This window comes from Argentina anserina, chromosome 5 (assembly GCF_933775445.1).
Source record: "Argentina anserina chromosome 5, drPotAnse1.1, whole genome shotgun sequence".
In the NCBI taxonomy this organism is placed as follows: domain Eukaryota; kingdom Viridiplantae; phylum Streptophyta; class Magnoliopsida; order Rosales; family Rosaceae; genus Argentina; species Argentina anserina.
In genome coordinates, this window is record NC_065876.1 from 18,073,488 (window position 1) to 18,093,111 (window position 19,624).

A 19,624-nucleotide genomic window follows, 5' to 3' on the forward strand; every position below is an offset into this window, starting at 1 on the left:
GTTGCTAGTTGCTACAATAAACTTTGCTAATTTGTTTTATATAATTATTTATAATAGTAAAATTAATAAAATATTACAATATATTTTATAATTTTATTTATAAAACGTCACATATGTCAAAATAAAACATTTTTTTTCACTATAATAATATTACTGAAATAATGTAGATAAAATATTGAAATAGTCAAGAGGTTTTGATTTAAATGTATAATATTTTTCCACTTATAGGCTCATGCAACTTATTGACGCCAGATCAATTCTCAGCATTATAATTGTTTAAATATTTATTTTTTAAATATAAAATTTGGCCGGCACACGAATTTAACAGGTCGGGTCTGAGAACCCGGCCCGGCCCATGAGCTTAAATATTTAGACCCGGTCCGACCCATTTAAATAACATGCTCAGGTTGGGCCGGGCCGCGAACGGGTCCTGTCGAGCTGCTTTTTAACGAGCCAGGCCAGTGTCGGGCTCGATGTTTTCAGCCTACTTGCCACCTCTATTCACAAAATTTAGCAATCAGCAAATAAAAATTGTACCACAACGAAATTGGTACTATGAGCTCTACCTGGTATTCTGGCTCATGAAGTGGCATCCAATATGTCAATAGCTCGAGAACCATACAACTTGAGAAAATTTAAAGAGCGTTTGAGTGTTGTCCGCCTGAAGGAAAAGTCTAGCAAGAGATATTAATCCATTTTCTCATGCTTAACTTCTGTGATCAGAATAATTAGATTAAATTCAAAATCGAAAAGGTTTGTGTTTCTACCCCTAGAAACTCTAAAACCAAGCTTTATATTATGTGATACACAGGGCCTAAGAGTAAACTCTGGGAATAGCCTTCCCCAGCTATGGTGGAACTCATAGAAGGCTTAAGCATCAAAGAGGCAAATCTACTCTAAATTTATCCAGTATAGAAGCTCTAAATAAGAGTATCTTGCTGATGCAAATTCTAATTGCAGATTAAAGAAGAAACACCTAAAGATCAATTACTGAGAGTTAAATATAAAATGACAACAGTAATTTAACACAGGTGTTTAAGTGCTAATAGGAGAACATACAAGATGCCTCTCAAGTCTAGTTCAACTTCAAGGCTTCACATAACAAAGTGAAACAGTACTACGATACTACCCAATTGATACCACAACCATTTTCTGTTAGCTGTGCTCAACCATTGGCAAGGGATTTATACCAAGATTTATCAAACTCGTATATTCTGCCAACCTCCACAAGATTCGAGAGAGCGCGAGACACTGACGAGATATCCTGTGCTGGTACTTTCAGTACTTGGGCAATTGTCTCAATGTGTGCTCCCCCTTGCCTTAAAATGAAATAAGAGCTAGTCATAGATAGAAAAAAGAAAGGATAGAACAGGAATCCAAACATGCAGAATTTGACATAAATTCATACAAGAGAAATAATTTACCAATAATACAATATTGTACAACTATATTTAGAGATGTATAGCACACTAGTACATCCATAATCTCATGCCCAACGTAACTATGACAACTTTTTTGTTCCTCATAAACCCCACTGATTGATTTTTACATTATCCATTAAACCCTCTCCACATGTGCCTGGTATGAAATCTTGCCGGATATGGCAGGAAAGCGTACTCCACCACAGTAATAATATAGTACATACAAATGTAGGCAACTATGTTGGGTGGTTATAAGAGCACATGCAAATACTGGAGAAAATTGGAAAAACTAAAATTGGAGTACTAAGATAACAAGGATCACTTCAATAAAGGAAATATATATATATAGTTATTGAATGCTACTATTCTAAGCCTTCCGTTGAGGATTTTGTTATACCACATTGACAGAATCTACAAATGACATAAGAACAATTTTTTTGACCGAGAACAGATATTACCAAAATCTAGTCAAACCTCAGCAACCTCCAAAACAATGGAATCGAGAACATTATGATCTCATTACAATTAGTACACATTTACCAGCTATCAACATTGGATAGGTTCTTGAGGAGAAGCATATACAATGTAGATCTCTCATATTTTGATAGAAAACCAGAGAAGTAAACAATCTAATCCAGGGGCTCTTTTTCTCTATCCTTTCTTTAACTATCTTATCATTGGCTGTCTGATTTTTATTCAACCAATTATCACTCTCATTTATTCAGCCTATCTACATAGATAAAAATATGACTATTCATCACAGATGATTTCTTCTGATACAGATTGTTTTGTACCGTTAGAACTGGTTATTTAGTCATGGAAAAGATAATCAGTACTTGCCAAATCAAATGGGATTACTAACCTCTAGACCCTAGAACATAGCCTTCTTCCTTTCAAGAAGGAAACGCTCGTAATAAAATCAAACAGGTCATTTATGGAATTCTAATTTAAGCATGCTAAGAATTTTGTTCCAAGGTCAACAAAGATCCAAAAAGTGTTAGTATTGGAGTGTTCATTAGTCAAGGACAGAAGACCATAGTCTCATGTTCAACAATTAGATAAATACCAAGCCCATGTGAGACATGAGAATGACATTGTTTGCAGCAAGACAATGCCTTGCGATTCTAGAGTAACAGTCAGTTGACACTGATGGTGTTTTGCTATGTCATAGAAAGTGTTCTTATACATATAGAAAATATCAAAATATTTTTGAGGACATGGGTACTCACAAGTACGGAGGATAGTTCAAAACTTGTAAGAACATAGTCTCGTGTTCAACAATTAGATAAATACCAAGTCCATGTGAGACATGAGAATGCCACTGTTTGCAGCAAGACAATGCCTTGCGAATCTAGATTAACAGTCAGTTGACACTGATGCTGTTTTGCTATGTCATAGAAAGTGTTCTTATACATATAGAAAATATTTTTGAGGCCATGGGTACTCACAAGTACGGAGGATAGTTCAAAACTTGTAAGACATTTTCTTCAAGGCTTCTCTGTCCATCAAGGCTATATTGTCCAGGTACCTGAGCGGGAACATCAAACGGACCAGTGAAGGAAAGAAGAAATACAGTACAAAACTACGGATATAACAGACAAATCCCTAAATAGAGGGAAAATATAACAGACTGAAGTCTCTAAATGAAAAACTGACCTGACTTTGTGGAATTGTCATATATGACTGAGTTGTGACACCTGCACCAACCTGTGATTTCTGCCATCACATGTACAGGTACAGACATGAAAAAAAATAAAAACATATACACATCAGAAAAAAAAACAGAGCATAATGTTCCACATCAATGAATTATTGTGTGGCAACAAGACACAATCACATTCTGAGTAGTTAGATAAGTACCGATAGCTTGGTGTTGTACAGATGGACATACATACACTCAATAAAGTGGCTTGCAATCTCATCATAGTCATCCACTGGCCTGAAATTACATCAGCTTCATGAATGGTGAAACTTTAACAAAATTCATACCAAATGTTGTAGTTTAGCCACTGATCTGGACTGCAGGATAGTCATTCAATGGTAACTTCTATCTGGTTTAACATAATTTATACCAACTGTTGTAGTTATTGAACCAACAGTGGTAGTTTCAATAAATTTACTAAACTAATAACACTTGAGGAACTATTTGTCTTAAAAAATTTAATTGCTAAAAATGCTATGTATAATTCTCAAGTGTACAATCTCTCTTGTGCGTCTTGCAATAAACATTCAGCGGTAGCGACAATTTAGAAGTCAAAAGAAAATACACGCTAACAATAACACTTTTACAAGGAACAAACGCAAAGAAAATGCTGACAATAACAATTGGCTATCACTTCAGTTTACCCTGTAGCCGAAATACACAATTATTCTTCTGCAAGAACAAAGAGAATGGAAATGTACCTAACACAGAACGCTTGTATGGTCTTCTTCCCCTGAAAGGTTTTCAAGCACCCATGAACCCGGACATACATTCCGTTCCTAAAATCATATATGAAGATGATGCAATGAGCTAACAATAAAATCTTTAAAAATATATTATAACATAACAGAATGCAATCACAAATGTGAATCCCTTTGCCCTAAACATACGAGATTGCTTCAACTTCGGCACTGTCTATTTCATCTAGACAGCTACACGCAAACAAAAAAAAAACAAGTCATTTACAAACATAGAGAATCACAAAATTCACCAAGAGAGAATCGTTAGACAAGAAAAAAAAAGAAAGGAAACACACAATCTGTTGCATTCGATGCGTCCGGTGCCATCATCAACAGTGAAAGTAGCATCTGTAACTCTCCCAACAAATTCATGCACTACTCCCACAAGCTTCACCTGAAACATAATCAAAAACTCAGAACCTTCCACCACAAAGAAACCGAAACTTTTTTCGAAACAGATTGAAAACAACTCACAGTGGAGACATCGACGTCGTCAATAAAGAAGCCATTCTCGCCGGCGATAGCATCATGAATCTGCTTCAGGGTCACTGAAAGCAGTGTTTGGACTTCACGATTCTGAGAAAAGAATCACGGAAAGCCTTAGTACATACTCTAATTGAGCAATTTCATCTAAGAAATCATAAACCCTAATCTAGCTAAGAGTGAGAGTTAGAAAGCCTCAGTTGGATAATTGAAACCGACAAGTGAATCACCTTGGAAGGAAAAAAAGACGGTTCGGGGGCTGCGTTGGAGGGGGGCATGAACCCGATGCCGTGGAAGGCGGCGCTTCCGTCGAATTGGCTCACGTTCATCGGTTTCTTCTGATTTCTGAGAAAACCTAGAGAGTAGTGATTCGGGTAAAGAAGACGGCGATACTGTGTTTCTATTTATTCTTCCCAAAAAGGTTTTTTTTTTCTTTTATCAAGACCAATCTGGACTAAATTGATATCACTGAAACGCTTAGAAGCTTTCATATGAACATAAGCAAGGGAACTCTTAGATACATTTCAGTAGACTGAAATATATGTAAATAATAAAGCAACTTTACTACAGTCAATCAAAGATAAGATGCATGGTTTTCTGTTCATATGAAAAATATTACAATAAGACCAATATATATGTATACACACACACACTAAACCTTGATATATGGAACTTCCCAAGTGCGTAAATCTCTGATGTTTCGCAATAAGAGTCTATTAGAGATGGGAAGAGAATGAGAAAAGAAGTGAAACATGCTGCACTCTAGAATAGCAGAGAAACAATAGAATAAATTCCAGTATTTTTTTTATAAATCCCACCTTTGGTTAAACACAATAAGAATGAATCAACACAGGTGAGGAAAGTAATATGAAGAACTTTTATAGTTGAGTGATGGAAACAAATGAACCGCAAGAGTAGAACAAGAATTAAGATCAAGTGCAGCCATTTGTAATTCCTTTGAAATTCCAAAACACTACTTTGGAACAAAATAATCAATTTAATAGTCAAACACTTTTGTATAAAGGTTAGAGAACCATTGTGCACTGCAATTAAACTTCCCTCAAATGATGTTTAGAAAAGGAGAGGACACAATCTATACAGGCACACTTCCAAAAATTTCAATAAGGATAAACAAAAAGTAGCTCAACTAAAACATTTGAGAGATAAAATGTCACGACCCCAAAATTTCGAGTATGAAACTCTAATTTCGAAGTCATAAAAAACTCTAAAACAATCTCAATAAATCGAAATCATTTTAAATGTCACAGCGGATCATTTCTGAGTTCAAAATACAACTTAGTCAAACCGATTATTACAAACCAAATTTATAATTCGACATTATAACAAATGGAAATGTATAAATGCTCACATAAATCCACACAAAATCCTCACCACAAGATGAAAAATAAACAATTTCGAGTCTTCAGAGTTGTCCTTCAATTTTCACTAATCGACACCTGCGGAATTGTCCCCTACACCATCGAATAGGTGCACCGGGATTGTAAACACAAACCCGGTAAGCTTTGCAGCTCGTATAAGTAAAATAACAAATACAACTCGCATAACAATATATACGAAAATCTACAAATCAACAATTATAAATACACTCATGTCTCATTAGACGGCCCATCTGGTTGTCTAATAATGTGAAAATATATGTACTCATGAGAATTGGGCAACCCCTATGTTTACCTAAATGCATTTATAATACGGGTACTCATGAGCGTTGGTACACCTCTGTTACCCCTCATGTAGTACGCCGCCGACATTGGACAACCATCTGTCATCCAATATCAAAAATATATGGGTACTCATAAGACGATAACCCATCTGTTACCTCATATGCAGTACCATGGCAGACAGACTATAGCTCTAACTGTATCGTAACTTTCGCCGGGCCAAAAGCTAGGTTCCGACATGCCAACACGTCCGAAGACAGAAAACACATTCGAAGACATAAACTCGTCCGAAGACATAAAACACGTCCGAAGACATAAACTCGTCCGAAGACATAAAACACGTCCGAAGACATAAAACACGTCCGAAGACATAAAACACGTCCGAAGACAAAAACTCGTCCGAAGACATAAACACGTCCGAAGACAAAACGTTTTAACAAACTCCACGTTAAAACCACATACTATAATCATCGCATTATATTGTACAAATCAAATCAACATGCTCAATATATAAATCTCATCACCAAAATGAACTTATTCACAACGAAATCATGACAGTATATAATATAGCAAACTATATAAATATACCTATTTACCATTTATACAAATACACATTCCACTATATCATATACATGTCATATTTCGTTCTTTATAATTCAGCATAATCCCGAATCTCCGCAAGGTTAGATTCGTAATGTGAGGTTTTACTCACCTTATAATCTCAAGTGTAATTTGATGATTACTCGATTACTCGACAATAATATTTAACCCTGTAAGCATCGTTAGTAGTATAACGCAAGAGGGTATCGTTCACAAACCGGAGATCCATCCAGGGCTTAGGATCACAACACTTAACAACGAATTCATAAAGATATAAAAGAGTTGATATATATGATCGGATTGAAAGATAAAAATATAAAATAAAACCTAAACTACTATATACATGAGATCAACCAACTAACACATAATACATCACCAAAACAAATCATACAAAGCTAACGAAAACAAGTTCTAGTCCTCCTTTAAGAATCATGCCGAGACATTATCATGAATGACTAAGGTTGGATCACGCAATTAGGATCCTAAGCAGTAACCTAAACACATAGACACTTAACACATTCGATTCATTCCAAGCGGTTCTAATCGAAATCTAACATACTTATCCTACCATGCAACTTCAAAGCCACGCATATTGAATTCATTAAGCATGTCACCTACTTAACCAACAATCATGCAATTCTGAAAATCACATAGAAGAGATAAACATGTTCATAGCATAAGTCATAAATCCAACAACCTAAATATCATGCTACAAGCGCATAACACATAGATACTTTCGAAATCACACAAAGACATGTCACGGCAGAAACCAAAATTCATAGAACTAAAACATGAAATCGCATCTTTATATAAATTGAATCAAGTAGCTATTTCATAGACAAAATTGAAACAAGATTACTCTACACAAATCGCATGCTCATCCAAGAACAAGAAAAACTAAGAAACCGAAATAGACATAGAGAGAATCATGGTTACATTTTATCAATCAAGCGATCTCACAAAGTATAGCCATGGCTTTCTAAGGGGATGGAACCTCTTCACAAGCATGCTTGAAGGCTAAGGATGATGGTGGAGAATGGTGAAATCGGTTTTAGGATTTCTTGAAAGGGTGAGGGATTGATTCGACAGAGCTAGGCTTGTGCTTGTGTGCAAGGTTGATGACGAATGAATAGGGAGGCCGTGCCTCTATATATAGGAGTCACAAAACCCTCTTTGCCGTCCCTTGTAGGAGATAGAGTCCAATTGGAAAGCTGAAATTTTCTTTGATATGGATTTTGATTCATGTACTCCAAATCCAACTTGATTTGGGAAACCAAATCCAATAGGGAGACATATATGGGCTGCACGGCATCTCTCCTTGTCCAACTAAGAATAGCTAGGCCGGCCTCTTCTTCTCCTTGTTCCACTCGGAGATGATTTCCTTGTCTCACTAGGAATGCATCACGACATCACTACTTCCTTTCCAAATATGATTTGTCTTTCCTGAAAAGAATTCGACGATTAAGGAATATGAAAGAATAAAAATAGGAAAGTAGAGTCCTAGTCGAGTAAGGAATCCTAGCTAAATAAGGAGTTCTAACAGTTAGCACAATTTCATCATCAAATCATTCAATTTCGTCATAGCTCTACTTAAAACACACAAATGAAAAATATGAACCTAAAACAACTAAATAAGAAGTAACAAGGCATAAGAATAGGGCATATATACATTAAGAACGTCACACTATGTGCTCCTATCATAATTCCACGATTCCGAAAGTAAATCATTTACTTGAATTATCGATCACCTTGAAAAGATAAGAAAAGAATTTAGAATCGTTACGTAAACCTTAAATGCCGAAACAATAATAATATTTTACTGTTCAGCAATTTCTGGTTTTACGAAAGTACTATTCACAGAGTTACTATTCACGTTTTTACTATTCAATACATATTAAATACGTATTCATTTACAAATTCATACTCTTTACGTATTTATGTACATACATGTACTATTCACAATAAATATTGTCCAGTAAATAATAATTACTGATTTACTATTCTGAAATTACTTTTACATTTACTGAATGTAATTTACATTTACCGTACATAAAATAAATTTACATTTACCGTACATAAAATAAATTTACATTTACCGTACATAAAATAAATTTACATTTATAATTTAACTGTTTCAAAAACACTATTCACGTGCCACCTCCGACGACCGCGCGTGGGGCCAATGCGCCGATTCTATAACCGGCGCGTAGCACGCCACCGCCGCCCCAAAACTCTTCCTTTCTTCCTCCTCCACCCTCCTACGGTCTCAGACCGCCACTAGGCTACCACACGCACCCACATGCGCCGCCTAAGGCGGCGGTATCTCCCCCATTTCCTCCTCCGGTCCTCCTCCTTCGATCCACCATCAAAACATCACAAATCCATACACAAAGCACAACAACCAACAAATCAAGCAAACCCATACCTAAATCGTGTCTTGGATACACTGGAGAGTCGCCGGAGATGCGCCTAGGACGGAGGCGGATTCTGACGAATCTTGGAGTCGCTGGTGGAGCTCCGGCACGGCGTGGGATGGCGTGTCGAGCTCGGGGTCGACTGCGGAGGGTCGCGCAATGCCTCTGGGCTAGGCGGTGAGTGCCACGGCGAGCTGGTCGGCGAGATCGCCGGCGTGGATTTTTTGAGAGAGGGAGAGAGAGCGATCGGGGAGAGAGAAGGAGAGGGAGGCAGGTGAGGAGAGAGAGAGAGGGGTTTCCGAAAATGGAAACCCTAATCTCAATAATTTACTTTTTATACTCGTTTCCAAAATCAGAAACTAACTTCCGACGTTAATAACTTAAACGTCCGACGTCTGATTCGAACGCGTGACGTGTCCACGAACTCGTATCGACGAGCTCTACAACATTCGTGAAGGAAGTTTTCACAAACGAGCGACGGAGTAAAAGTCGATTCTCACGTCGCGGAACGTAACGTTTTCTAAATAAAAGTTCTGATAACGTTTCCGTTTTCGATTTGCAACGTCGCAAAGCAACAAAATACGTTTTATTGAATTTCATAAACTTTACAAATTTAAAATCAATCCAATAAATCGTTCCGAGAAAAATCGGGTTATTACATAAAATATATCATATATCACTGAAATAGGCAAATGCAAGAGTATGGCTTAATGAAAAACGACATATCTGATACACAATTTGGACGAGCAAAAACTGAAAAGATAATATATTGGAAAGGCAAATATATTGACTGTTTGATATTAGTTTCACAATAAATCACTGAATCTTGTAAAAACTCCGCCATTTTTTTTCTTAGAAAAGTAGAAAGTCTGCATAGCCTCTACCATCAGCTACATGGCTCTTGTTCTTCCTATATATCTCAGCCCGCAGCGTTTCTGTCATATGTACTGCATTTTTCAAAACCACATATGGTAAAGCTACGTACTTTGTATGTTTAAGTCAGAAAGAAGTACCATAATGAAGTAAAGAAGAACATTTAAGTAGCAAAACGCCATATTCTTATATATACGCCGGATACCGGACTATAAAACTACCAAGAACACTTACGCTTACCTATGTTGGATTCCATACTGAGCTGAATACATATAGTTGCAACGGTTATTAAGCCAAAGCAATCGCAGGGCAACTCTCCTTTGGCAGGAGATGAATGAAAGTGATTCTATACGTTACACCATTCACCAGTGCCTGCCAATAGGGAGGAGCCCTATGAGTGATTTGCTTAGGAAATAGTAATCGACAGCTTCTCTTCTTCAAACCTAGTCTTCGCCACCCTTCGAATTCTGGTTTCAATGGTTGTCCAACGCAATGTGTATATATACACTCCATTTGGGGTCTAGGCTTCAAGAGATGGAAATGGAACAAGGCTATCTAGGTGACTAGAAAATAGGATATCCGAAGGATTATGCCATGAACATTCTTCAGCAGCTGCTTTTCCGGGTTCTATTTGGGCCGGGGACATTCCGATTCGGCTGCTACATGTACTTGTCAGCTCCTTATCTGAGCCTCGAAAACGCTCTTTCTTGGCATGAGAGATTCTTCCACTCTTACTGTCCATGCGTTGTAAGCTGAAAAGAGATGGAAAAACCAGAGAAAAGAAGATGCCTCTCCCTGTTATATAAAGAGCTGAATAACCTTAAGCAGCATATCCTCATCTTATTCCTTCCTGCCTTTTCCTCTCCATTGTGGATTTTTCTCAACTTTTTGGGTGCCAAGAAGAAAATGCCAATCTCACTATTAAGTCTGTTATAGTGTAGTGAACTATATACAGTATCATATATTATATGCATCTCCACGTTTTATTTTCACTTAGATTTGCCGGTGTGATTGTGCATGCATGTGTCCAACTGAGTTTGGCTATCTTTAACTTTACTCCTCTCTTTCTAACCATCCCATGATGACCCCTTACATTGCATTATATGATTCTTTCAAAGTGTGGTGTTTATTTCTGTGTCTTCCTTTTACAGATCATGTAAGCAAAATGATCACAAGTAAAGAAATGTTATAAAGCGTACAACGAACTTGGTGTTGCTAAAGCTAGCCGCTCATCGTTTCAAAAACAACAAAAAAGGTCGACATCCTTTGATCAAGTTATACTCCTTGAGGTTTGTTCAAGTACGTAAAAGATACTGAGACACTGATTCATGAATTAGTGTTAAGAGCAATTAGCTAGAGGTTCAATTCATCGTCTGGCAATGCCTGAGCGCAGTCGTACAATCATCTCTCAAGTCTCAACTCTTGCAAACGTAACTCCCTACTTGCTGTTGGAACTACAAAGCTCTTAACAAGAAAAAGAAAGAAAGAACGAAAGAAAGAGATGCTAGAAATGCATGTCTTGGCATATAGAGGGACCTGAAATAGATCACACATAAAGCATGTGGTGACGTGATAAGAATGGAAAAGGTTGTAAAAGAGAAGAAAAGAAATTGCTGAAGTGTATTGTTATTGATGTTGCACTATGAGCTTATAGTAGTAGTGGGAATATTGAGACAACTCATATACAACCCATTACTACACATAAGAAAGCTTTACAACCCATACACAACATATTACTACACATAAAGAAACTTTACAACTCATACACTACTTATTACAATCAATATGACCGATTTTTCTCAACACTCCCCCTCAAGTTGGAGAGTGGATGTCTTGCACTCCTAACTTGCAAATCATAGGAATAAAGATGTCTTTCCCCAATGGTTTAGTGAGAACATCAGCTAGTTCATAGGAAGAACTTACATGTCTTGTGCCAAAGAAGCATCTAGGATTTTGTCTCGGATATAATGGCAGTCCATCTCAATGTGCCTTGTTCGCTCATGAAAAATAGGATTGGCTGCAATGTGGAGTGCAGCCTTGTTGTCACAGAATAACAAAGCTGGCTCATGAAGTAACATGCCCAAATTCTTGAGTAAGCAACGTAACCAAGTCAACTCACAACATGTGTCTGTAAAAGCACGATATTCAGCCTCTGCTGAAGATAAAGACACTGTCTTTTGGCGCTTAGACTTCCAAGAGACCAAGGAAGATCCAAGAAAGACAAAGTATTCGGTTGTAGATCTTCTTGTGATCGAACATCCTGCCCAATCGGAATCACAATAGGCTCTCAACCTTAAATCACTGATGGAAGAAAAGAATAAACCTTGTCCTGGAGCACCTTTCAAGTAACGTACCACCATTAATGCTACTTCCCAATGCGTCTTCCTAGGTTGATTCATGAACATACTAAGGACATGGACGACATAGGTAATATCAGGACGGGACACAATGAGATATATGAGCCGGCCAATCAACCTCCTGTACTTCTCAGGGTCTTTGAGCAGATCACTATGCTCCGACAATTTCAAGCCTTTTTTCCATAGGAGTATTTGTCGAATCAGCCCCTAATAATCCTACATCTTCAATAATCTCCAAGGCATATTTACATTGACTGATAAAGATACCACGTTTTGGAGTTGAAACCTCAATGCCAAGAAAATACTTTAAATCTCCAAGATCCTTGAAATGAAATTGACTATGCAAGAAAGTCTTAAGTGCAACAATTGTCTCTAAGTCATTCCCAGTAATCAATATATCATTAACGTAAATCAAAAGTGCAGTAAATAAATTCCCTTTCTTCTTAGTGAATAATGAATAATCAGCTTTAGATTGAACATACCCGGTTGACTTTACTGCATCAGAAAACTTCTCAAACCACTGCCTTGAAGCCTGTTTCAAACCATACACAGACTTGTGCAATCGACATACCAGATTCTCCTCCCCCTGTCGCCAAAGACCTGGCGGAGGAGACATATTTCCTCTGATAATTCACCATGAAGGAAAGCTTTATTCACATCCAGTTGGTGTTATTTCCAACGACGAGCAGCTGCTAAAGCTAAGAGACAACGGACACCAGTAATTTTAGCAGTAGGGGAAAAAGTCTCCTGATAATCCACACCTTCTAACTGAGTGAAACAATTGGCAACCAACTGGGCATTATAACGTTCAACAGAGCCGTTTGCTTTGTGCTTGATCTTATATACCCAACGACAACCAATGGGAACTTTGCCAGTCAGAAGTGTGATAGAGTGACTGAAGGCCCAGCATGAGAACTTACAACGCTAGAAACGTTGTTGGCAAATGGAACTTGAAAACCAGTGTTGGAATTTGGCTTAGGAGTGGAAGTATGCTAAGTTTGCTTTGCCGTTGGGTGACCAGAAGGATAGCCGATCAGTTTAAAACAAGTCTGAACCCAATGTCTAGGGTGTCCACAGTAGACGCATTGAGGGCGGGCTCTCCCTGATCCTTGTCGCCGTTCTTGAGAACTGAATCTGCCAGAATGTTGTCGGGGATTTGGCTCAAATCTCCCTCTCTCCTAATTAAAACTGGGCCTGCTCCTTGTTCTTGATTTGTGAATCTGCCAAAGTATCTGATAAAGTTTCTGACCGCCATGGCTGCACTACCGCTGGACTCGGCTGGATGTGTAGCATTGAGTAGACGCTACTTCTCTTCTTGGGTAATAACAACGTAAGCTTGGCGGACTGTAGGCAAAGGGTTCATCAAAAGAATCTGACTGCGAATAACACTGTAAGTATCATTCAAACCCATTACAAATTGCATTAGTCTCTGTTGATTTCCTTGGGAGCTGTGTGAAACCTCATAATAGAAAGTCAATTCATCAAACCCATTACAAATTGCATTAGTCTGACTGCAAAGGGTTCATCAAAAGAATCTGACTGCGAATAACACTGTAAGTATCATTCAAACCCATTACAAATTGCATTAGTCTCTGTTGATTTCCTTGGGAGCTGTGTGAAACCTCAGAATAGAAAGTCAATTCATCCCAAAAACCTTTCAGTTTTGTATAATAAGTTGAGATTGAATATTGCTCTTACTTATGACAAGCTATATCTCGCTGAATCTCAAAAATTCGAGAGACATTACCTCGTGAAAATCGTTCATGTAAGTCCTCCCATACCTCTTGAGCGGAAGAGTAATAGGTGAGACTTTCAGCAATGTCTTGACTGACAGCATTGGTGATCCACTGCTGCACTAAGTCGTTGACCCGAGTCCATGTTTTGTAGTAATCTGGATCAGTCTTTTCTAAAGGAGACTCAATTGTGCCATTGATAAAACCAAGCTTGTTCTTGGAATTCAAAGCTCGAAGCATATCCCTTTTCCAACAATTGTAGTTGTTCCCATCCAAGACTTTAGTAATTAGGACCATGCCTGAGTGATCAGAGGGATGAGTATAAAAGAGATCTGAAAGGGGAGATTTGGATTTTGAGATTCTGTGGAATTGAGGGGAACTAATTTTCCTGGTGAAAGAACATCATCATCACCAGCCATGACGAATGATAGGAGAGGTTGCATGAGAATTAAGATGCAGCGAGGGAGAACGAGAAATTATGCTGCTGCTGCTGCCTCGAGCTGCCTGCTGCTACTGCTATTGCTGCCTTGAGCTGCCTGCTACTGCTGCCTTATATGAATGTAGGAAAAGCAAGAGGAAACATGGAGGAAGCTCTGATACCATGTAAAAGAGAAGAAAAGAAATGAGTGAAGTGTATTGTTATTGATGTTGCACTATGAGCATTATAGTAGCAGTTGGAATATTGAGACAACTCATATACAACTCATTACTACACATAAGAAAGTTTTACAACTCATACACAACCTATTACAATTAATATGACAGATTTTTCTCAACAAAGGTCTCTCTAGCATTGCTCATTTTTCTACACCAACATCTTTATGATCCACAGTGCGTCATATATGGAACATGTTTGTGAAGAGGGGTTCCATGTAAGAGGAGTTGCAATTTGCTCAGCAGTCTGATAAATTTTCAGCATTTGAACCTAAATAATAGTATGATTAAAATTGGTTGCACGGCAAGAATTGAGTCCCCTAGGGTACCAAGTATTGTCTCTTCAAAGAAACCTTCCTGCATGTCTATGCAAAACTGACCGTGACACCTCTTCATATGTTCAAGTCAGACTAGGAATCTGATTAAAAACCGAAATTTCAACCAGAAAACAAAAGCATACTGAGTGCCTAGATTGAAGAAAACTAAAAGTTGAAACAGCGTGTATATATATATATATATATATATATATATATATATATATATTTAGCCCATGTAGAATTCAATTCTTCATTTCATATGAAGATGTTAATTTTCAAATGCACATATCGTATTTGAAAGTTGTAAGGACAAGCCAGCCAAGCAAATGAAAGGACTTTACTATAAGCATAGAAAGTCCTCTTATGTCGTTGCTCTCTCGTAATATCGTTTAATGTTTCCAGTGAAACAAAGTAGAAATTAGCATAGGCACATTAATGCACAAAGGGCAGGAAAAGTCAATCGCAAATGAGCAACTCCTTACAAAATGCAACCACTTACGCATGTCTTAAATGTTTCACACTAGTCAGAGCAAGAAGTTGACAAGACAAAATAGAACTTGAATATAAACAAGATTTAGAGACGTCAAACGGCAGTATTTCTGAATGTACTGGCACATCAACTGTGGAAAAATTAAATACCCAACTAACAAGATACAATAAAAGATATAGATTGATAGATGTGCTACGGAGCTGCATGGAGTTAGCAAATTAATATCTTATCTAAGAAACTGCACTAATTGCAGAGAAAAAAAAAATCAAATCTCTAAGGCCAACCTTATAAACTGATCATACAATTAATATCTTTTCTGTTTAGATTATGAAGCAGTGTATACATTCCTATTAATTAACAGAACCATGAATGTAAAGAAATTGGATTGTTGTCGTAGGAGAATTACTATACGTAATCTTCCGGTGTATTTTGTCCTAATTAGTATAGGTTAGTCTAGTTAAGAAATGATATATAATCCATGTATCTACATGATACTCAATATAATGCCTATATATAAGGCCTCCTTATCAAAGAATAAAGATGATATTTCTCTATATTCGATCCGTATTACATTCTTTTGTAACACATTATCAGCATGTAGTTCTAACCCTGAGTTCCTATGTCTAGAACTCTAAATTATGGAAAAAATTCCTTATACCATGCAAAATTCGGCAAGAGATGACTGAAAAATTCATTCTGTCACAAAAATTTCGACAGAAGAATATCAAAAACTCTGAGAAATTTCTTTTGCTGAAAAGAAACTCACGAAAAAAAAAACCAAAATCAGTTTAATCAGTGGGCACCCATAAATTCTTTCTGGGCACCCATCCTCCTTCTCTGATCTACAACAATGATAGGAGCACTTTGTGCGACGTTTTTAACATATTTTTACCTCAATTTGTACTTTGCTTAGCCCTTATTGTTGTACTATTGAGTCATTGAGTCGTAGTAAGAGTCTTGAGCGGTATTGGATGCATTTTTGTGCTTACATGAGTTAAAACGCATAATTGGTTTATAGTCCTAGTTTGACTAGGAATCCTTGTTAGGTTTTGAAACTAATTATCTCTTACTTATGATTTTATTTTCTTATTTTCAGATTGGATTGAAGAGATAATTAAAGAACAAAAGATTTGTACTTTGCTTAGCCCTTATTGTTGTACTATTGAGTCATTGAGTCGTAGTAAGAGTCTTGAGCGGTATTGGATGCATTTTTGTGCTTACATGAGTTAAAACGCATAATTGGTTTAGAGTCCTAGTTTGACTAGGAATCCTTGTTAGGTTTTGAAACTAATTATCTCTTACTTATGATTTTATTTTCTTATTTTCAGATTGGATTGAAGAGATAATTAAAGAAAAAAAGATGAAGCCAAGTCATGCAACAATTAAATAGAAGATGATCATTAAAGGCATAAAACATGGCATGTTTTAGGGAATAAAACATGACATGTTTTAGGGAATAAAACATGGTATGTTTTAGGGATTAAAGCATGACATGTTTTAAGGAATAAAACTTTCCATGTTTTAAGGGATTAAAGCATGTCATTATTATAGGAAGAAAGAAGCAATTCAAACCCTCCATCTTTCCTCTATATATACATGGCTTCACCTTTCAAATATGATGACTTCTCATTTGCATTCAAGAGCCAAAACTCTACCAAAATACTACCTCAAACATCCTTCATCAAAACAACAATCCATCCTCCCCCATATAGCAATTCCATCTCCACTGAAATCACTATTGGAGACACACCTCCAAGGTTCATACAACGTGTGATTCTTGCAACTCTTCTCCGTGGGTTTGTTCGTTTTTGATTTTTTACAATACTTTGTCTATGAAGATTGTAGTATGATGTTTGTGTGGGATTATTGTTTTGTATTAAGAATCGAAATTTTCATATTGTTTTATTGGATTTTTGGTTCTTTGCCAAATTGATGGTTTCCTATAATTATTGAGTTTGTATTTCTATTGTTGTGTTCTAATCATATTTCTCATACTTTTAGATAATTTTCAGATATGTGCATATGAATTTAGTGCTTGGATATAGTCCCTAAGATTGTGTTTGAGTGCTAGATTCATCAACCATATTGACACATATCGAATCATGCTCTAAGTAGGTTCGGTTTGTGTTGATTAAAAGTGGTAAAAAATTCTGGAAATTTGCATGTGAAACCATGGTGGGTGACGCCACACATGAAACATGTCTCCAACAAAGATTTGGTGCTTAAATGTAATCTTGTTTGATTTCTACTCTAAGTGTTATTGAATTCGATTGCATGCAAATTTAGATTAGGCCCTAAGTCAATCTAAATGTTAATTGAAATCTTGCACGATTAGATGATCCCCTAAGGCTCTAATTGTATTGGTGTCTAAAAAGTATGTAATTGGTTGAATTATAATGCATGGTAGGTTCGAACTTGTAATTATGTGGTGTAATGGTAAATTTGGTTTAAGTTTGTTAAGGAGAAGTCGATCATGTAAATAATAATTTAGGTTTTATTTTAGTAGTTAATAATCAATCTCAAACCCCCCATTATTTGTTAACACTAAAAGTTTAGAGTTCCCTTCAATTCCCCGGAAAGAACGATCCCTGCTTATTCTATACTAACGATGATGTTTTACAGGGTTTATTATAGACGTTTTAACCAACGCTCTATCATTTTGGCGCCGTTGCCGGGGAATTGAGAAAATCTCAATTCTTTAAAGTGTTAATTTTGTACTATATTGTATATTTGTAAAAATAAATTCATGTGAATAGTACAGTGAATAGTAACATTCAGTAAAAACAATTATAAGTTTTTTTTTACATCTAAAAAAAAAGTAAATCTCTGTAAATTTTTTTTACTTTTTTTTGTAAGTGTAAAAATGTAAAAATAATTATAAATTGTAAAAATAAAAAATTGTTCCGGGAGAATTACTATTCTACCCTTATGTGTGTCTTAGCCTAATAGGTTTCCTGTTAGGAGATAGATTAGCATCTCCGTAATAGATTAGGACTCCGAATCCTACGAGATTGTGGTTTTGTAAATGCCTATATATAGGCCACCATATCATTCAATAATACACAATTATTTCATCTTACATCACGTTATCAGCACGTTGCCCTAAAACCCTTAACTTTTAGAACCCTAGAAATTTTTTTTTTCCTCCGCCGCCCGCCGCAAGCAGCCCCTGCCCACCGCAACCCCTGCTGCCGCACGCAGCCCCTGCTACCGCCCTGCAGCCCCGCAGCCCCTGCCGCAGCCCCCCCCTGCAGCCCCTGCCGCAACCCCCCCTGCAGCCCCTGCAAGCCCTGCACGCAGCCCCGCAGCCCCTGCACGCAGCCCCGCAGCACCGCAGGGTCTCCTCCGCATTCGCTCCGCAAAAACATCTTTTTGCCCCGCAAGTCCCCGCATCAAAACCTTCAAAATTGCTCCTCCCGCATATTCACGCAAGAGACGTGAAATTCACAAGCAAGGACTTCGCTCAAGAGAAGCTACTCCCGTATACTACAAACCTTCAAAGGTAAATTTTTCATAAACGTTCCCGCTTTTGAACGTATAGATATATTATATCGGGCGCTATTACCCTTCTTCTTGTCTTAATTCCGGCCTTTCTTATAATGCCGATGAGACTATAGAGGGATGGGTTTCCCCTCTTGGTCGATGTTTTCTGTGTGACGGTCCTGGGGGAGTCACGATTGTTTTGAAAGGGAAGTTAATCGATTTTCGTGTGGTCGCCTGAGTGCACCGCTGTTTTGGGTGCGATCATGAGTATCGCCGCTTGCATCGATTTTTTTCTTGTGACCATATACATCACCCCTTCTAATTCCTATTATACTTGAATCTAATCGATTCTGTATTCGTTTTGTAGATGTCATCGCCATCTCGACCGGAATTTGGCCTTCTTGATCTAGAAGGAAAGGAATACCACCGCTGGGTTTCCGACATGGAACTCGCTTTCGAGAGCCGAGGGATTGAAGGCATGTTTGCCGACCCTCCTGCTGATTTCCCACCCATGGCTAAGACTCAGACTCTCATCTTCATGAGACGTCACATCCATGCAACTCTTAAGAGGCAATACTTGAATGTAAAAGATCCTAAAGAATTATGGGACAAACTACGCTTGCGGTACAACAACGTTCATGATAAGCTTCTTCCTGAATTGACCGTTAGATGGGATAA

General features: G+C 37.4%; 2 protein-coding genes across 3 annotated transcripts; both read right to left on the reverse strand.

Annotated features, from left to right (window-relative positions):
• Positions 1–892: 892 nt before the first annotated feature.
• LOC126796503 (replication protein A 32 kDa subunit B) lies at positions 893–4,866 on the reverse strand. Of its 2 annotated transcripts, XM_050523345.1 has the most exons (9): positions 4,577–4,865; positions 4,338–4,439; positions 4,160–4,257; positions 4,014–4,055; positions 3,825–3,902; positions 3,282–3,360; positions 3,078–3,137; positions 2,870–2,949; positions 893–1,319 (listed from the first exon to the last, which is right to left on the reverse strand). In XM_050523345.1, exons 1-9 carry the CDS (start codon positions 4,673–4,675, stop codon positions 1,166–1,168), a joined length of 792 nt encoding a protein of 263 aa, XP_050379302.1. In that variant the 5' UTR covers positions 4,676–4,865; the 3' UTR covers positions 893–1,165. The 2 variants fall into 2 exon arrangements, with proteins under 2 accessions (XP_050379302.1, XP_050379303.1); XM_050523346.1 differs by lacking the exon at positions 4,014–4,055 and having other exon boundaries at positions 4,577–4,866.
• Positions 4,867–13,572: 8,706 nt separating this feature from the next.
• Positions 13,573–14,299, reverse strand: LOC126795651 (uncharacterized). Its single transcript, XM_050522447.1, has 2 exons — positions 13,968–14,299; positions 13,573–13,780 (listed from the first exon to the last, which is right to left on the reverse strand). Exons 1-2 carry the CDS (start codon positions 14,297–14,299, stop codon positions 13,573–13,575), a joined length of 540 nt encoding a protein of 179 aa, XP_050378404.1.
• Between the last annotated feature and the right edge of the window lie 5,325 nt (positions 14,300–19,624).

Excerpts from the sequence above, each read along its gene's own strand:
- LOC126795651 (XM_050522447.1), bottom strand. The coding sequence starts at position 14,299 with ATGGTCCTAATTACTAAAGTCTTGGATGGGAACAACTACAATTGTTGG. Across the intron at positions 13,781-13,967 it reads CGAGATATAGCTTGTCATAA|TCAGACTAATGCAATTTGTA; the intron begins GTAAGAGCAATA and ends AACCCTTTGCAG.
- LOC126796503 (XM_050523345.1), bottom strand. The coding sequence starts at position 4,675 with ATGAACGTGAGCCAATTCGACGGAAGCGCCGCCTTCCACGGCATCGGG. Across the intron at positions 3,361-3,824 it reads ATACAAGCGTTCTGTGTTAG|GCCAGTGGATGACTATGATG; the intron begins GTACATTTCCAT and ends ATGTAATTTCAG. Across the intron at positions 3,138-3,281 it reads TGTACAACACCAAGCTATCG|AAATCACAGGTTGGTGCAGG; the intron begins GTACTTATCTAA and ends ATGTGATGGCAG.